Source organism: Apostichopus japonicus, chromosome 1 (assembly GCF_037975245.1).
Source record: "Apostichopus japonicus isolate 1M-3 chromosome 1, ASM3797524v1, whole genome shotgun sequence".
Classification (NCBI taxonomy): Eukaryota; Metazoa; Echinodermata; class Holothuroidea; order Aspidochirotida; family Stichopodidae; genus Apostichopus; species Apostichopus japonicus.
In genome coordinates, this window is record NC_092561.1 from 16,905,909 (window position 1) to 16,920,789 (window position 14,881).

The 14,881-nt window shown below is 36.5% G+C and overlaps 1 protein-coding gene and 2 long non-coding RNA genes across 3 annotated transcripts in view; 2 read left to right on the forward strand and 1 right to left on the reverse strand.

Moving 5' to 3' along the window:
* LOC139969174 (2-aminomuconic semialdehyde dehydrogenase-like) overlaps positions 1-14,881 on the forward strand; it is a 53,150-nt gene that overhangs the window by 7,822 nt on the left and 30,447 nt on the right. Inside the window, exons 2-3 of the mRNA XM_071974025.1 lie at positions 1,159-1,359; positions 2,104-2,315. Coding sequence (XP_071830126.1) covers positions 1,159-1,359; positions 2,104-2,315 — 413 coding nt within the window. The remainder of the gene's footprint in view (positions 1-1,158; positions 1,360-2,103; positions 2,316-14,881) is intronic.
* On the forward strand, positions 4,598-8,331 carry LOC139969223 (uncharacterized). Its single transcript, XR_011793675.1, has 4 exons — positions 4,598-4,776; positions 5,933-6,116; positions 6,504-6,717; positions 7,203-8,331. It is a non-coding gene; the product is annotated as an uncharacterized lncRNA (long non-coding RNA).
* On the reverse strand, positions 7,518-9,132 carry LOC139969235 (uncharacterized). Its single transcript, XR_011793678.1, has 2 exons — positions 8,930-9,132; positions 7,518-8,851 (listed from the first exon to the last, which is right to left on the reverse strand). It is a non-coding gene; the product is annotated as an uncharacterized lncRNA (long non-coding RNA).

Here is a 14,881-nt window from a genome sequence, read left to right on the forward strand (position 1 = left end):
CAGTTTGCCCCTGGTCCTTAAACTAGGACTCGCTATGGCGATCTGTTGCTGCTGTACCTGCTCTTTGGAATGAATTCCCAATTCGTGTGTAAGATTTCCTCCACACTTGAAATTCTCAAAAGACAGTTTGAAACGTTTCTTGTATCTTATCTTGTTAGTGTTTGTTTGCTATGTTCCTATTTTCCTTTGTTAAGCCCTTAGAAACATTTGTAATTAGGCACTATATAAATGTTATTTATTATGATTATTCTTATTACTATGTAACTTTCACCAATTGTATTGAGTGTGATTTTACCTGCAGGAGCAGTGCTTCCTCTTTAGCATGGCTCAATCAAGCTTACTCCCCCCCCCCCCTCACACTACTTTCCACACTCACTGTACTCTGAGGATATCTAGCCAGATGAAGATCTATATACCGTCTGATTCAACTACTTGTTCACATGTCCTTATTTCTGGTTCGCTTACCATTGTGACGGTGACATCCCAATGTTCCGATGTCTCGATGTTCCGACAATACCAAATAATTTTTGGACTCATAATTTTTTTTTATCAACAATTTCGGACCAACATTTTTTCTGACCAAAATTTTTTGGGGAGACTTAATATTTTTAGGCCCATTTTTTTCGGACACAATCTTCTTTGGGGACTCTTTTTTGGATGAGACTCTTTTTTGGATGGACATCTTTTCGAACCTAATTTTTTGGGGGGACTGGACTCAATTTTTTTGACACACCAAATTTTGGGTTAATTTTCTTTCTTTTTTGCAGGAAAACATTTTTGGCCTGTAATCATGTTGTTCCAAAAAATTTGCTCTGAAACATGTTGGTCCAAAAAATGTTGGTTCGAAAAAATTTGCTCTGAAAACATGTTGGTCCAAAAACATTTGGGCTTCACAAGTGTTGGTCCAAAAAAATTTGGTCTGAAAAATTGTTGGTCAAAAATAATTGTCCAAAAATTATTTGGTATTGTCAGAACATAGAGACGTCGGAACATAGAGATGTAATCGTTAAGACAGTTATTGCAAGACAGTGACTTGCAAGTCATTCATCTCAACTACATTGTACTCACATGGAGGTACTATTGTATGTCTTGACACTCAGTGTGTATTGTTTGGTGGGTGTCTGTCATTTCATTTTATCCCCTTTTCATCTCATTTAGTTGGTCATCTTTGAGTCCAGAGGTCCGAGGTCAGCATTTGCACAAGATTGCGGACATTCTCGAGTCCCGACTCGACGAGTTTGCTGAGATAGAATCCCGAGACCAAGGAAAACCGGTTGGACTGGCCAAGAAGGTAGACATCCCCAGAGCTGTCCAGAACTTGAGGTTTTTTGCAACAGCAATTCAGCACACACTGAATGAGTAAGTAACTAAATATTGAAGGGGCTGCTATGGATGTGTGTGATATTGTGTAGCAATTTAATTATTTTCTTAAAAGTATTTTGTAACTTTTGTTGGCATTTTCAAGACCAATACTCTGCCATTTAATGGTTCATCTCCTATTGGAATACTTTATATAAAACATCTTTAAGTATACACTTCTATTGTATGCAAGTTCTCTAATACAGCTTATTTACATTTAGATTATTCTTCTTCTGCATAGTTCTGCTAGTCATTCATTGACCTAAATGATGATGATGATGATGATGGTGATCAAGGTGATGGTGGTGAGGGTGAGGGTAGTGGTGATGAGGGTCGTGGTGGTGGGGGTGGTGGTGGTGGTGAGGGTAGTGGGGATGAGGGTGGTGGTGAGGGTGGTGGTGAGGGTAGTGAGGGTGGTGGTGATGAGGGCAGTGAGGGTGGTGGTGGGGGTGATTGTGGTAGTGAGGTTAGTGGTGATGTGGGTGGTGGTGGGGGTGGTGGTGAGGCTAGTGGGGATGAGGGTGGTGGTGAGGATGAGGGTGGTGGTGAGGGTAGTGAGGGTGTGATGAGGGCAGTGAGGGTCGTTGTGAGGGTGATTGTGGTGGTGAGGGTAGTGAGGGTGTAGTGTGGTGAGGGAGTAGTGGTGAAGGTTGTGGTGATGAGGGCAGTGGTGGTGAGGCTGTCAGTGGTCGTGTGGGTGGTGATGATGATGAATAAAATTGTTTGATATTTCCTTCCTTCTAGTTCAACAGTACAGAGTAAATTTGGTGTTTTCAACTATACGACTAAGAATCCCATCGGTGTAGCCGGGCTGATCAGTCCCTGGAATCTGCCTCTCTACTTACTCACCCTCAAGATTGGTCCGTGCATTGCAGTCGGTAACACGTGCATCTGTAAACCAAGTGAAATGACCTCAGTCTCTGCATGGATGTTATGTGAGGTCATGAAACAAGCAGGTACAGTCTATATATTAGAATCACAGTACTTGTGAAGAGCTGTATTGATCTATAATATAACAGATTAATGTAATGTAAATAAAGTTGTATATAGTGCTCTACGCGTGATGCACCTGTGCGCTTTACAAACAATCTAGAATATACAATGACTAAAACAGTAAATACATATACCATATACAGACAGGAATATGAGATTGAAAAATGAATAAAAGCATTGGTGAAGAGTAAAGCGATAAAACAGATTGACTACAAAATCTACAATTAAGATTAGGTACATGTCTGCATTATAACATCAGCAGATTGCTTGTATTGACTTTTGAATGGTAGAGAAAGAAGGAAGGAGGAGGGCAGTTGCCTAAGTGAGGGTCATTGCGGGCACTGTGCAAGAATGGTATCAGTTGTTAGGCAATGAGGCTTGTAAGCATGTTTGTAAATACCCAAACCAGTAAGATTTGGGGTATTGATCATCACTTGGAACCAATGTCTTGTATCACATAACAAATGCTATACAAGGTGTGCACACTGCAAGATGCAAAGATGTATGTAACAGTTTTGACTCATGGTTGGAGTGGAGTCCACCTAACCCGAGTCCAACCACACAAGGCCTCTAGTTCGAGCCAAGTCCAGTTTCACTGGGTTCCAAGTCTGATACGGACTGGATTGTTGAGCCTCTCTTGTAAACAGGGCGTTAGGGAAGGGTGGAGGGTACGGGAGGGGGGTGGGGCACATATCATACCAACTTATAGTTAAGACCCTGTAGGCTTGACTGTTCCACACACAAGCATAATCCTTTGGGAACATACTGACAAGTAAATAAAAGTACAAGGAAAGGGGTGGCTTCATTTCAGCTCTTTACTTACCTCTTGAAGCCAAGTACCTAAATATATGTGACGTAGACTATGTTCACATTAACCTACTCACCTTATTTTTTCCCTATGCTGTACTAACCTCCACCCCTCTCCACAACTGCAAACCATAGAATACATCATACATATCTGATATCAAATTCAAGGTTTATGTGTATGCACAAATTCAAATTGATCTATAGATAATTATTGTACAAACTTCACATAGACAGGCCAGCTCTGTAACCATGCAGTGACCTATAGCTATATATGCTACTAGTTACTTTATTCACATCTGATTAAGATACTGTAACTATAAGAGCAAGAACCCCCAGGAGAAAATTCCTGTTAATACCTGTTACAATTTCAATTGGTTTTAACCGGAACCAACAGGGACTAACAGGTACCTGTTAACGACAACTGGTTTTAACAGGTATTGTGACCAAAACCAGTTTATACCAGTTAATTGCCTGTTGCAACAGGTAAATTACCTGTAAGCTGTAACAGGTACCAATTGGTTTTAACAGGTACCTGTTAAACCAGTTGCTTTCAACAGGTAAAATACCTGTTGAAAACAACTGGTTAAACAGGTACCTGTTGAAAACAACTGGTTCAACAGGTACCTGTTGAAAACAACTGGTTTAACAGGTACCTGTTGAAAACAACTGGTTTAACAGGTACCTGTTGAAAACAACTGGTTTAACAGGTACCTGTTGAAAACAACTGGTTTAACAGGTACCTGTTACACCAGTTGCATTCAACAGGTACCAGTTGGTTCAAATTTCTGTTTCCACTTTAAGGCACATAATGGTGGATCACCGTTGTCAGGGAAGGTTTATGAGGGGAGGGGGGCTTGAAAATTTTTGTTTCTCATAAAGGGCTTATATGCAAAATAATGCAATTATTTCCTCTTTTTTTGCTCCCTTCGTTTTTTTCACCGTCGGACATCACGTTCCCAAATTTTTTTGTGGAGGTACTCTTTCCCCTGCCCCCCCTCCCCGCCCTCGCTGGCTTTGCCACTGCAAAGATGTGGTATAACATATGTCTGATCACTGAATTGTTTATCCTATTTGGTACATTAAGGTAAAATGAAAAATTCACATATTAAATTTATGAGAGAGTTCTTCCAGATAATATATGAATACGTAGCATACACATACATCAAAAGATTGAGACGAGCTCGCATCTATATTTAGATCAGTGATTCATAGTCTAAGAAAGTAAGACATATTGCCAAGTCAAGATCAAGATAAAAATAATTAATGTTTAAATTGTATTATGATTTAATTCTTTCTTATTTACTGTTGTTTTAAATTTTTGATTTCAATTAATCATATTTGTAATTTTTAGTGACATGAAACTCTCAAATTGGGGCCAAAGACAATTTTTTCAATAATCACATTTTGTACGAGGTTGAACTTTGACTTCAACACCATATTCGATTTCGAAACCGAGGAGCAACGGCAACTTGCATTGCACAGCGTAAGCATTGCTTTGCATGGTTTAATACGATCACTCTAAGCAGCTTTCAACTGTTAATCACCCAAGAAGATCTATAGAAGAATGGAAGTATTAACCGCCACCATCGGCCTACCTGTTGTTCCTTAAACTTGGAGGTAAAACTAACGTTAATTGTTAGGCCACTGGCACTTGTGACCGTTGTTAGGCTAGCGTTTCGCAATACACAAGTGCAATGACAGTGAGTAGCCTAGGTTTTCTATTGAGTACTGCAGTGCATTCTCAACACTAAACTGTGCATTCTAAACACCAATTAACAATGTGTTATGTGAGTATTGGGCTAGATTGAACAGTCGCACATAATCTTCTAATTTATTTCCAAACAAATGCTGGGACTGAGTTTCAATACTGTAGTTTACTTGAAGCTTAGGTCTACACTCATTTGGTAAATATTTCTTGAATTTCCCATGTGAATCTAAATGGGTAGGCTATGTGATATTGAATAAAACAAGGCCGTGGCTATTCTTACGACGAGTCGTAACAATTATTTATAAACTATTCTTACGACAAAGGCAAATTCAAGCGCAGTAAAGTAAATAAAGCAACTGCGCATGTAGTAGGGGTAACCCTAACCCTAATCATAACCCTAAACCTCAATCCTAACCCTTACCCTAACCCTAACCGGAAATTGTTTCTCCTCGTCGTAAAAATAGTACTCCTGGTCATGAAAATAGCAACTGCGCATGCGTAGTCGGGAATTATTCTTACGACTAGTCGTAACAATAGCCACTTTGATAAAACAAGGCTAGACCTTCAAACTTACTGTTACAGTAGGCTGAACAAATTATGTTGGCTAGTCACCGGTATTATATACTTTAGTACTACTACTAGTAAGACTAAAAAAACGAGTGAAAGACAAACTTGACTAGTGTGACAAAGAACTGTTTCTTCTCTAGCCTAGGTCTAAATAAGACTTGTTAAGTGAGCAAGCAAAATAACAACTTAAAACAATTAGGCCTATAGATAAGTTGGCTCAGTGCATTTGTGTTTCTAAAATCTTGTTTTTTTAGATCTTAAAAACAAACAAAGATTTAGCCCATGTTTTATTATCTCTGTAGTCTGGGCATTTGATTCTGGTTGCAATGATGACACTCTGGTTCAAATGTTCAGCTTTATACAGTCTGCTTCAGACTTTGGGAATCTTTTTTTCAGACTATTGTGGAAGCAAATCTCACATCACTTTGTGGTGACAACTTTATTTCATTTTTTCAAATGATTCATGACTACTGCTGCTTTGCTATTTCCTTTTTCTAGGAAGAATTGAAAAACCAAATATCCAGGTGAGGTTTCCTGTGATGTACGACACCAGTGTGGAGGCAACAACAGAAGAGGAGAACGTATATGGCTTAAAGACATAATGGTGTAAGATGATATTAAGAGTTTATCCAAGAGTCCAAAAAGCAAAGGAACAAGTGCCATAGAGAAAAAAGATGGAAGGGTGAGTTAACTATTGTACCCAAATGTGTAATTATATTATTTAGATACTTTTCATAACCTGTTTATATATATATAATATATAAAAAACAGTCTGGTACATCATTTACGTACAAGCGTCATAAGTTTGGCCAATTTTTTACTGATTTGGGATAATTATAAACATGGTTATTAAGCTTTGAAAAATAACTTGGTGTTATAGTGCAAAGCTAGTAATTATTTGGTAAAGCTGCTATTCCTGGCTTGTAACTTGAGGGACCTTGATTTAAATGTTTACCTCCCAATATGTTGATATAAAATTTTAATGTTAATGTATGTTTATGATAATGCGAGTTATCATGTGCTATATCTGTATATATGCTTACAGGTATATCATATTTTCTGTTCACAGGTCAATATTGGTGCAGATTTTGGGCTTCCTGAAGACAAGTGGGAGGCCATTTGTAGTTAAGAGAAACACTCTATGTTCGTGAAGACTTTACTGGTGTTGATTTGGGGTACCAACACTTTGAAAACGAAAGTCGTTGGGAATGCTTGCACACGATTCAACAGTGACAGAGATGCAAAACCGCTGTTGTCTCCCGTGAAGCTTAATGCTATGGAAGGTTAGTCATTATGAAAAGCTTTCAAACAAGTTACCATTTATATTACAAGCTCATGACTTAGTACACAAGTGTACAATAGAATTTACTGAATAAGCTGTTTTTCAGGAGTAAGTAATTTTTTAACACTGACAGAACTATTTATCAGTAGGATTATGCATTCCAGTATCATGAGTTAACAACTGACAGGAAGCCTACAATCAAACTACCATAGTGGTGTAGTTTTTCCAACCAAAAGATTGAGCAAACCCAAATTCTAAACCAGAAGAATGTTCTTGGTTAGACTGTGATTGCTAGTCCATTCAGGTTGGATACCCCTAGAGATAAATATCGTGAGACATTCTAAACCATAGGAAAGTTTGACATTAACTTTCCATGAAAGCGCTCATCTAGCAATGCAAGAGAGTTTGTTAAGTTTTAGGACCACACTGTTACTGTTAATCATCATAAGTCAATTCTTAAGTGTTCCTACGCTTTGTTTCTTGCAGCAAAATTCGTGGAACGTTTGAAAGAAAGCTGCAGTTTACTGAGGAAGCTGCAAGGTTCAGCAAATACATATCCGAGAAGCTGACGTCAATCGTAAAACAAAGAAGGCCTTAAAACATTAGTATCATATTATTTTTTTCAGTGGTTATTGCTTACCATTAAACAGTCTTTAGTTTTATTCAAACTGACAGCATATTGCTGTCACTGACAAGTTAACTTTTCAGAGGAAGTTTTTTAGATAGTTCTTTTTTCAAAGTAGGATTAAACCCATATTTATTATTATGTTTTAAACAGTTATTGTTTGCCATTATATGGTATTTAGTTTTTTAATTAAATTCAGGAAATGGAAAGTATGTTGCTGTCAATTACAACTTAAGTTTTCAATGGAGACCTTCTGGACAGTTTTTTCTTGAAAGTGGTTTAACCATGACTATTATAGACTGATGTTGACTTTTACTTGGCAAAGTCATCTTTCCACTTTTGCCTTATTTTTTTTTAAAGAACTAACATTTCTAGTAATCAGTATGTACAAATGCCTTTAAACAGTATTCAGATTTTTATTCAAACTCCAGAATAGACAGTATATTGTTGTCACATATGTGTTCAGTATAAATATGCATTACAAATACATGCTTTGTAGGTAAATATTGTTTTTTAAGATCTGATTGGTAGCCAATTTAAGAATAAATTCCTTTCAAAATGTTACTGTCTGACTAGCTATTATTATTGTCTGCCTAGCATGCAGAATTGCACACTACATAGTTTGGTAATGCTAACTCTTGAATAACTTTTATCTATTCAGCTGTAACTTTTATTTTGATATAATGATTGATAAAAAATTAACCTTGATATTGTTTTAACAGATAGAGTTTCCTTTCTTACTTGCCACAGCAATACATGAAATCATTGTTTTAATGAACATATTTAGTTGGTATTTCATAATATATGTAAGTTTTTAACGTGTAATATGAAAGCGTTTACTTCAGAAGTTTGCTTTCTTGTTAGACTCCAAATTTATGTTTTCTTTTTCATTGCCCTCAACTTTGCATTATTGTGCAGTACTATACTTTTGCCATTCATGTTTGATCCATTAACTTGTCTTAACTTTGTTGGAATAAAATGATATTTTCAGATTTTTGTTAACAGTGATTTTTACTCCATCTGCTGGAAGTTCTCCCTCGCCTTAACTTGCTTGTTAAGTGTTAGACCTACATCATGTGCAACTGTAAAGAGTAATTTTAACCTGTTGAAATTCATCGCCACCTGTTTTCACCAGATAACTTGTTGAAAACAATTGAACCTGTGGAAAATCCTACTGTTATAACCAGCTTAAAACCTTCCATACATGTTCTTACCTGTTCAAATGTTTTCAATACCAGTAAAGACATGTTGAAAACAGAACCAGTTAAAACCTGTTACCCCTGTTGAAAACAGTTGAAACCAGTTCATACAGTATGTTATTACCAGTTAATAGCTGTTGCGCCTGTTGAAGACAGTTGAAACCTGTTATTACCAGTTAATACCTGTTCATGCCAGTTAAAAGCTGTTGTGCCTGTTGAAACTTGTTGAGAACAGTTGAAACCGGTTAATACCAGTTAAAAACTGTTATGCCTGTTGAAAACAGTTGAAACCTGTTATTACCAGTTAATACCTGTTAATACCAGCTAAAGCTGTTGTGCCTGTTGAAACCTGTTGAATACAGTTGAAACCTGTTAATACCAGCTAATACCTGTTAATACCAGTTAAAAACTGTTATGCCTGTTGAAAACAGTTGAAACCTGTTAATACCAGTTAATACCTGTCAATACCAGTTAACACCTGTTAATACCATTTAATACCTGTTATTACCTGTCACCAAATACCAGTTGCAACAGGTACCTGTTAAAACCAGTTCAACAGGTATTAACTGGAATTTTCACCTGGGCCTTCTTCATAGCAGTTATTAAGTCTTTTTTACTATACAATAGTCTACATAGTGGATTTATTTTAATTTGTGGACACTCAGGATGCAAATAATAGTCCATCCTCATCCTCAGATAACTTTATGATTTGAATAGGATGCTTTCAGGAGCTTCACTGACAATATGCACTGTAGGGCCTCACAGATCTTTGGTTTGCAATAAGTCAATAAGTAACTTGTAATAACAATGCCATGGTGCAAGTTCAAGCTTGTGGTTGTCAACACTTTGAGCCCATTTCAGCCAATTAACTATTCTCATCAAGGCATTATAATAACAATGGAATAAGCTAGGAAGTCTGTACCTGCTAGGAATTCCCTCTATTGTCTTGTCTTGGACAATGGAGCCCATTTCAGCCAATGAACTATTCTCATCAAGGCATTATAATAACAATGGAATAAGCCAGGAAGCCTGCATCTGCTAGGAATTCCCTCTTTTGTTATTCAGATGTATAGGAGCAGATCTTCATTGTTCCTGTCACTGATAAACATTCTTTAGCTCTACAAGTTAGGGAGCTGTAGTCTGCACATGTTTGCAACATTTCTGAATGCAAGCTCCTTCTGTGAACAAGTGCATAGTTATACTACAAGTATAGTATTACACCCTTGGGCCTAACAACAGGCTTTTAGAGCTACTCACTGAATTCTCAGGACCTCACCAGCCAAGGAAAGCATGCAGTGTTTGCTGCATCAGCCAGGGATGTTTAGACTCATTATTACTATTCTACTAGTCACTATCAGCAGCTAAAATAGCTTGTACATCATGGTACTTCTTGAACAGTAACTATCTTCAGTAGAGATTAGTAAGAGCAACAATATTTTATACCCGGAAGCCATCCATTTGTTGCCCAGCAAAGTGTACAAAATTGAACAGGAACCCAGCTGCAAAATTATATTCATTTAGTTCAGCAAGCAAGAACATATCCTCAAACATCTTACAGGGTAAGTCCTGTCTTCACAGCCTGTCTTATAGAATGCTAGAGGATCTTCACCAAAGCACATGGATTGCTGGACGCCATGTTCCTTAACACTGTGATGCCAGGACTGGCTACTGCATTAGTTTGTATTTATAACCTCTGAGATGTGGTGTAGGGTAAAGAACTACTATCTGTTGCTATTTTTGGTTCCTTGCTAAAAGCAAAGGAACCTATGTATTCAGGTTGGCGTGTGTGTGTGTGTATGTATGCGTGTTCTTACTAGCCATACATATGTTGGACAAGTGGGACAATACACACCTGCATTTGTGGGTCAGTTTTCTGTGTAACGTGCACTTGTTGGTCGTCCTACAAGTGATTATGCATTCAAAAACTCCAAAACGCTTAATTTGATTATTATAGTTCATATACAGCAAAACATAATTTGTCCAAAAAGTGAATCTATTCTTGGTTCATTTGTGTATAAACGTGAATATAGCAAAAGTTCAACATCGCCCTCTATTATGAACTGTCCCACAACAGTGTTGTCTGATATTAACTGAATCTTCTGCCTAAGTTACAAACATGTCTAACAAATGGTGGTGTGTTAGAGAACATTAGTCATAGCATGGCCCTATACGGTACTGTTTCAAGGTAAGTTGGAAGGAGTCTCCTATGTTTATTTGCATGAACACCTTTTATGAAGTTAAATTATCCTTCTCATCTTTTAAAATACACTTTCAAAATTACTACAAAGAATGCTATTCACATAATTCACTGAAGCTTGAAAATTTATATCAACAGTAAGTTTCTCATGTGAGACATTGACACAGGTTTATATTTTTGAAAGTGAGTAGAGGAGGCCAAACAGGGTCATATAGCAGTCCAACTCATCTTCTAACCAACTATCACGACTAAGCGTAATCGCAATAAAAATAGTCCATGTATATGTACCCAGTTCAAACACTTCACTAAAGATCTGACTTCATAGCCAACAGCATCTGCTACCCGCAGGCAAATATGTCATTTGAAAATGTGCCACCTCCAAGTGTAATAGCAGTTACAAGCGAAAAATAATAATTCGTTATTTTGCAAATCTAAACAATAAATTAGGCATGGACAACAATACAAGGGGAGAGGGAGGGGCTTGTCCCCTCACATAACACTAAATGTCCCCCCCCCCCCACTTTTGGTTCGAAGAACCATCAAATTGTCCTTACATTTATAACAATCGAGCCAAGGCCCACCCGGGACGTGTTTCATATTAATCGCCTAAATGTGATGTACATTCACATTGTAAGTAATATGTAATAAAAGTACTTCCATTTGTCAAGTCTCAGTTTTTGTGGTATCTTTAGTGCGCATGTAATACCACTTGAACATAGTGAATTAAATACTTAATTCTTATGCCAACAATTTTTTATCTTTAACATGACTAGGACATTGTACATGTGCGCATGGAAACAAGTGCAAACTTCAAGCAAAAGAAGTGGCATCGAAAGACGACCAATCCTGATCCTGGTATTGTAACTATTCATGCATGAAACTTGAGCCGATAAGGGCAAAGTATAGACGCTCATGAACCCAGACCTGCCCTTACATCTCAGAAAAAGTAGGCGAAAATAGTGTTATCAGTTCTAACGGTTGGTCGATATGATGATGCAGAAGGCTTTTGTGTGAGGAGGACACAAACCAAACACAGACTGACCTGAACTGCCACACCCCGTACCCTACGGGGCCCAACCGTTCAGCCCACCCCCAACCACCCACCCACCCTTATAAGTAGGCAACCACAGGTACCATCAGAATGGCCTAATGACAGTGCTTTCATATCTGGTTATATACGTAACAATAGGTACAAGTGCGTTATTGACATGTTTTGTTTAAGTGGACATTTCTCAAATCATGAGATCTCAAAATAAAGAAATTGTACATGTTACTCAAGTGCCTGGAAAGTGGCAATCTAGGAGGCTTTTTTCGCAAACTGTTTCTTGGTACAAATATCCTCAAAATGTATTAACTGACACACAATGTATTCATCTTTATAATGAAAACTTTTGCATCAACCATAAATGGAATACGAGACGGCCACCATGATATCCCACGCTAGGCAAGGACATGTAATATTACAAGAATATTTTTCAACCAATGTGCGGCTGCATAAAAAAAAACATAACGGGTGTGAAGACTCTCGCAAAAATGACGTCTAAATGCCGGTACTTTGACCTATATAGTTTCAAATGAGGTGTAACAGAAGTGTTAAACACCACCATTGATCCCCGAAAATACACACAGCTTGCTGCCGTCGGTAATTAGACACTAGTGTACAGTCAGTACATACAGCTGCCGTTAATACCCACAGCACAGTGTACAAACCATACAGCGATGGACATCTCAGGTCCAGCTAAAGATAACAATTAAGGTATCACGTTTCATTACTGTTTGCATTTTGTAGCGACACGAACAAAATGTTACTTGCAAGCAACAGAGAGTTAACTTTTTCAGATTGGCCGCACGCGGTTTGTGGCGAGTCTTCAATGCCTTTAAAGGCTACGGTGAAAGAAATTCACCCACTAAAAGATGTTAATGTGTATGAACAAAACTGCACAATATATTTGTAGCAGTTTTGGGGAATGCGTAAATCAAACAGTTAAATTGCCTTGTTTGTGAAGGGGTAGAGCTGATTGCACCCTATGTTTACTTGGGGTAGAATTCCTCAATTAAGTTAGGAATAACAACACTGATGACATTCAAAAACAATGAAAAAGAAAATAGTATCAAGATTCCAAAATTTATTTAACATTCCTGTAAATAACAATATCATAACGTTTTAACGGTATACACAGGAAGTAACTAAATTGCATAATAAACTACCACTGACTTGGGAGTAACATGTTGAAAATATATATGTAACAAATGACTTCAATAATAATAACAAGCTTTTGTAAAGTGTACAGTATTTAAATTTCACAACTCCTGATGAAAATGACCCAATTAATTTATCAAATTTAAAGCACTAGATTCCTGAATAGTCTGCATATGTTCCCTCTCTCATGTTTGAAGGATTTGGTAAAACCGTACAGTGCCATACTAAGAATACGTACAGCTTCTTCAGTCAGGGAAATAGAAATTGATAAACTGTATCTACAATGCTTTCAAACTTTCAATACAATGTACAATTAAACTGAATTAATTACAATAGAATTGTAATACAATATAAATTCAGAATTCAAATATTCAATTTATTCATGACAAAGTTTATATAGAAATCACATTTAAAAGAGCCTGTAAAAGAATGATGAGTTAAGATTTCACAAAGGATTTACTACGAACGTCAGTGAAAAATGAAGAAAATTGCACCAATATGATAATGTAGTGTATGTTACTTTTATGCTGCAAAAGAATGTTACCATATGCAATCATCAATGTATTACATTAGAGTTAGCATATTTTAAAATCCGCTTAAGGTGGATACAGAATCCCTAATAATGATGAAATATTTGAATCAAAATAACCAATCAAGTGTCAATTAAATGCTAAGTAGAAAAGTGACAATTGCTTTTTAGCAATTATATGAATAAACAACAATTTTGATTTAAAATGCGTTATTGTAACACATGTAAACAAACAAAATGAAGGTATTTTATTATTCTAATGTTGAATTACTATTGTCGAAGAACAACAAGATTCTTGAAAATTTTGAAATGTCAGTAGTCTGCAAATGTTCCCTCTTTCATGTTTGAATTATTCGGTAAAACCTTACAGTGCCATACTAAGAATACGTACAGCTTCTCCAGTCAGGGAAATAAAAATTGATAAACTGTATCTACAATGCTTTCAAACTTTCAATACAATGTACAATTAAACTGAATTAATTACACTTAAGGCATCAATTTGCTGTACAATAGAATTGTTATACAATATAAATTCAGAATTCAAATATTCAATTTATTCATGAAAAAGTTTATATAGAAATCACAATTCAAAAGAGCCTGTAAAGGAATGATGAGTTAAAAATTTTACAAAGGATTTACTACCAACTTCAGTTAAAAATGAAGAGAATTGCACCAATATGATAGTGTAGTGTATGTCACTGTTATGCTGCAAAAGAATGTTACCATATGCAAGCATCAATGTATTACATTAGAGATAGCATATTGTAAAATCCGCTTTAAGGGGGATATAAGATTCATAATAATAATGAAATAGTTTGCTTAATTAAAATAACCAATCAAGTGTCAATTAGACGCTATGCAGAAAAATTAACAACAAATTTAGCAGTTATATGAACAAACAACAATTTTGTTTTAAAATTCATTATAGCAACACATGTAAACAGGTATGTTATTATTCTAATGTTGAATTAGTACTGTCCAAGAACATGACTCTTGTGACTTACAAACGTCGGTGAAAAAAAACACCAATATGATAGTGTATGGATGTTACTTTTATGGTTTTCCTCAGCAATATGAAAACGAATCATGATATTTAAGATCATGTGTCATGTCTGTGGTGAGTCTGTCAAAATCTGAACAATTTAGTAATTTGTGCCAGAGGTACAGCTGGCTGTACCATGTTAAGGATACATGCAAGTTGAGGGGGCGAGCTCCTTCATTTGTTTTCTCATTTGGCATTCCAAATCAAATGCACTTTTTTACTGAAAAGATACTAAAAATGAATATTTGCAATCATTCCAAAATCCCACCCCCCCCCCTCACTTTAAGAAAATACTATAATTACACTAATGGTTACAATTTGCTGTATGATGAAAGTGGTATACTAATACTATATTCATTCAGAAATATCCAAT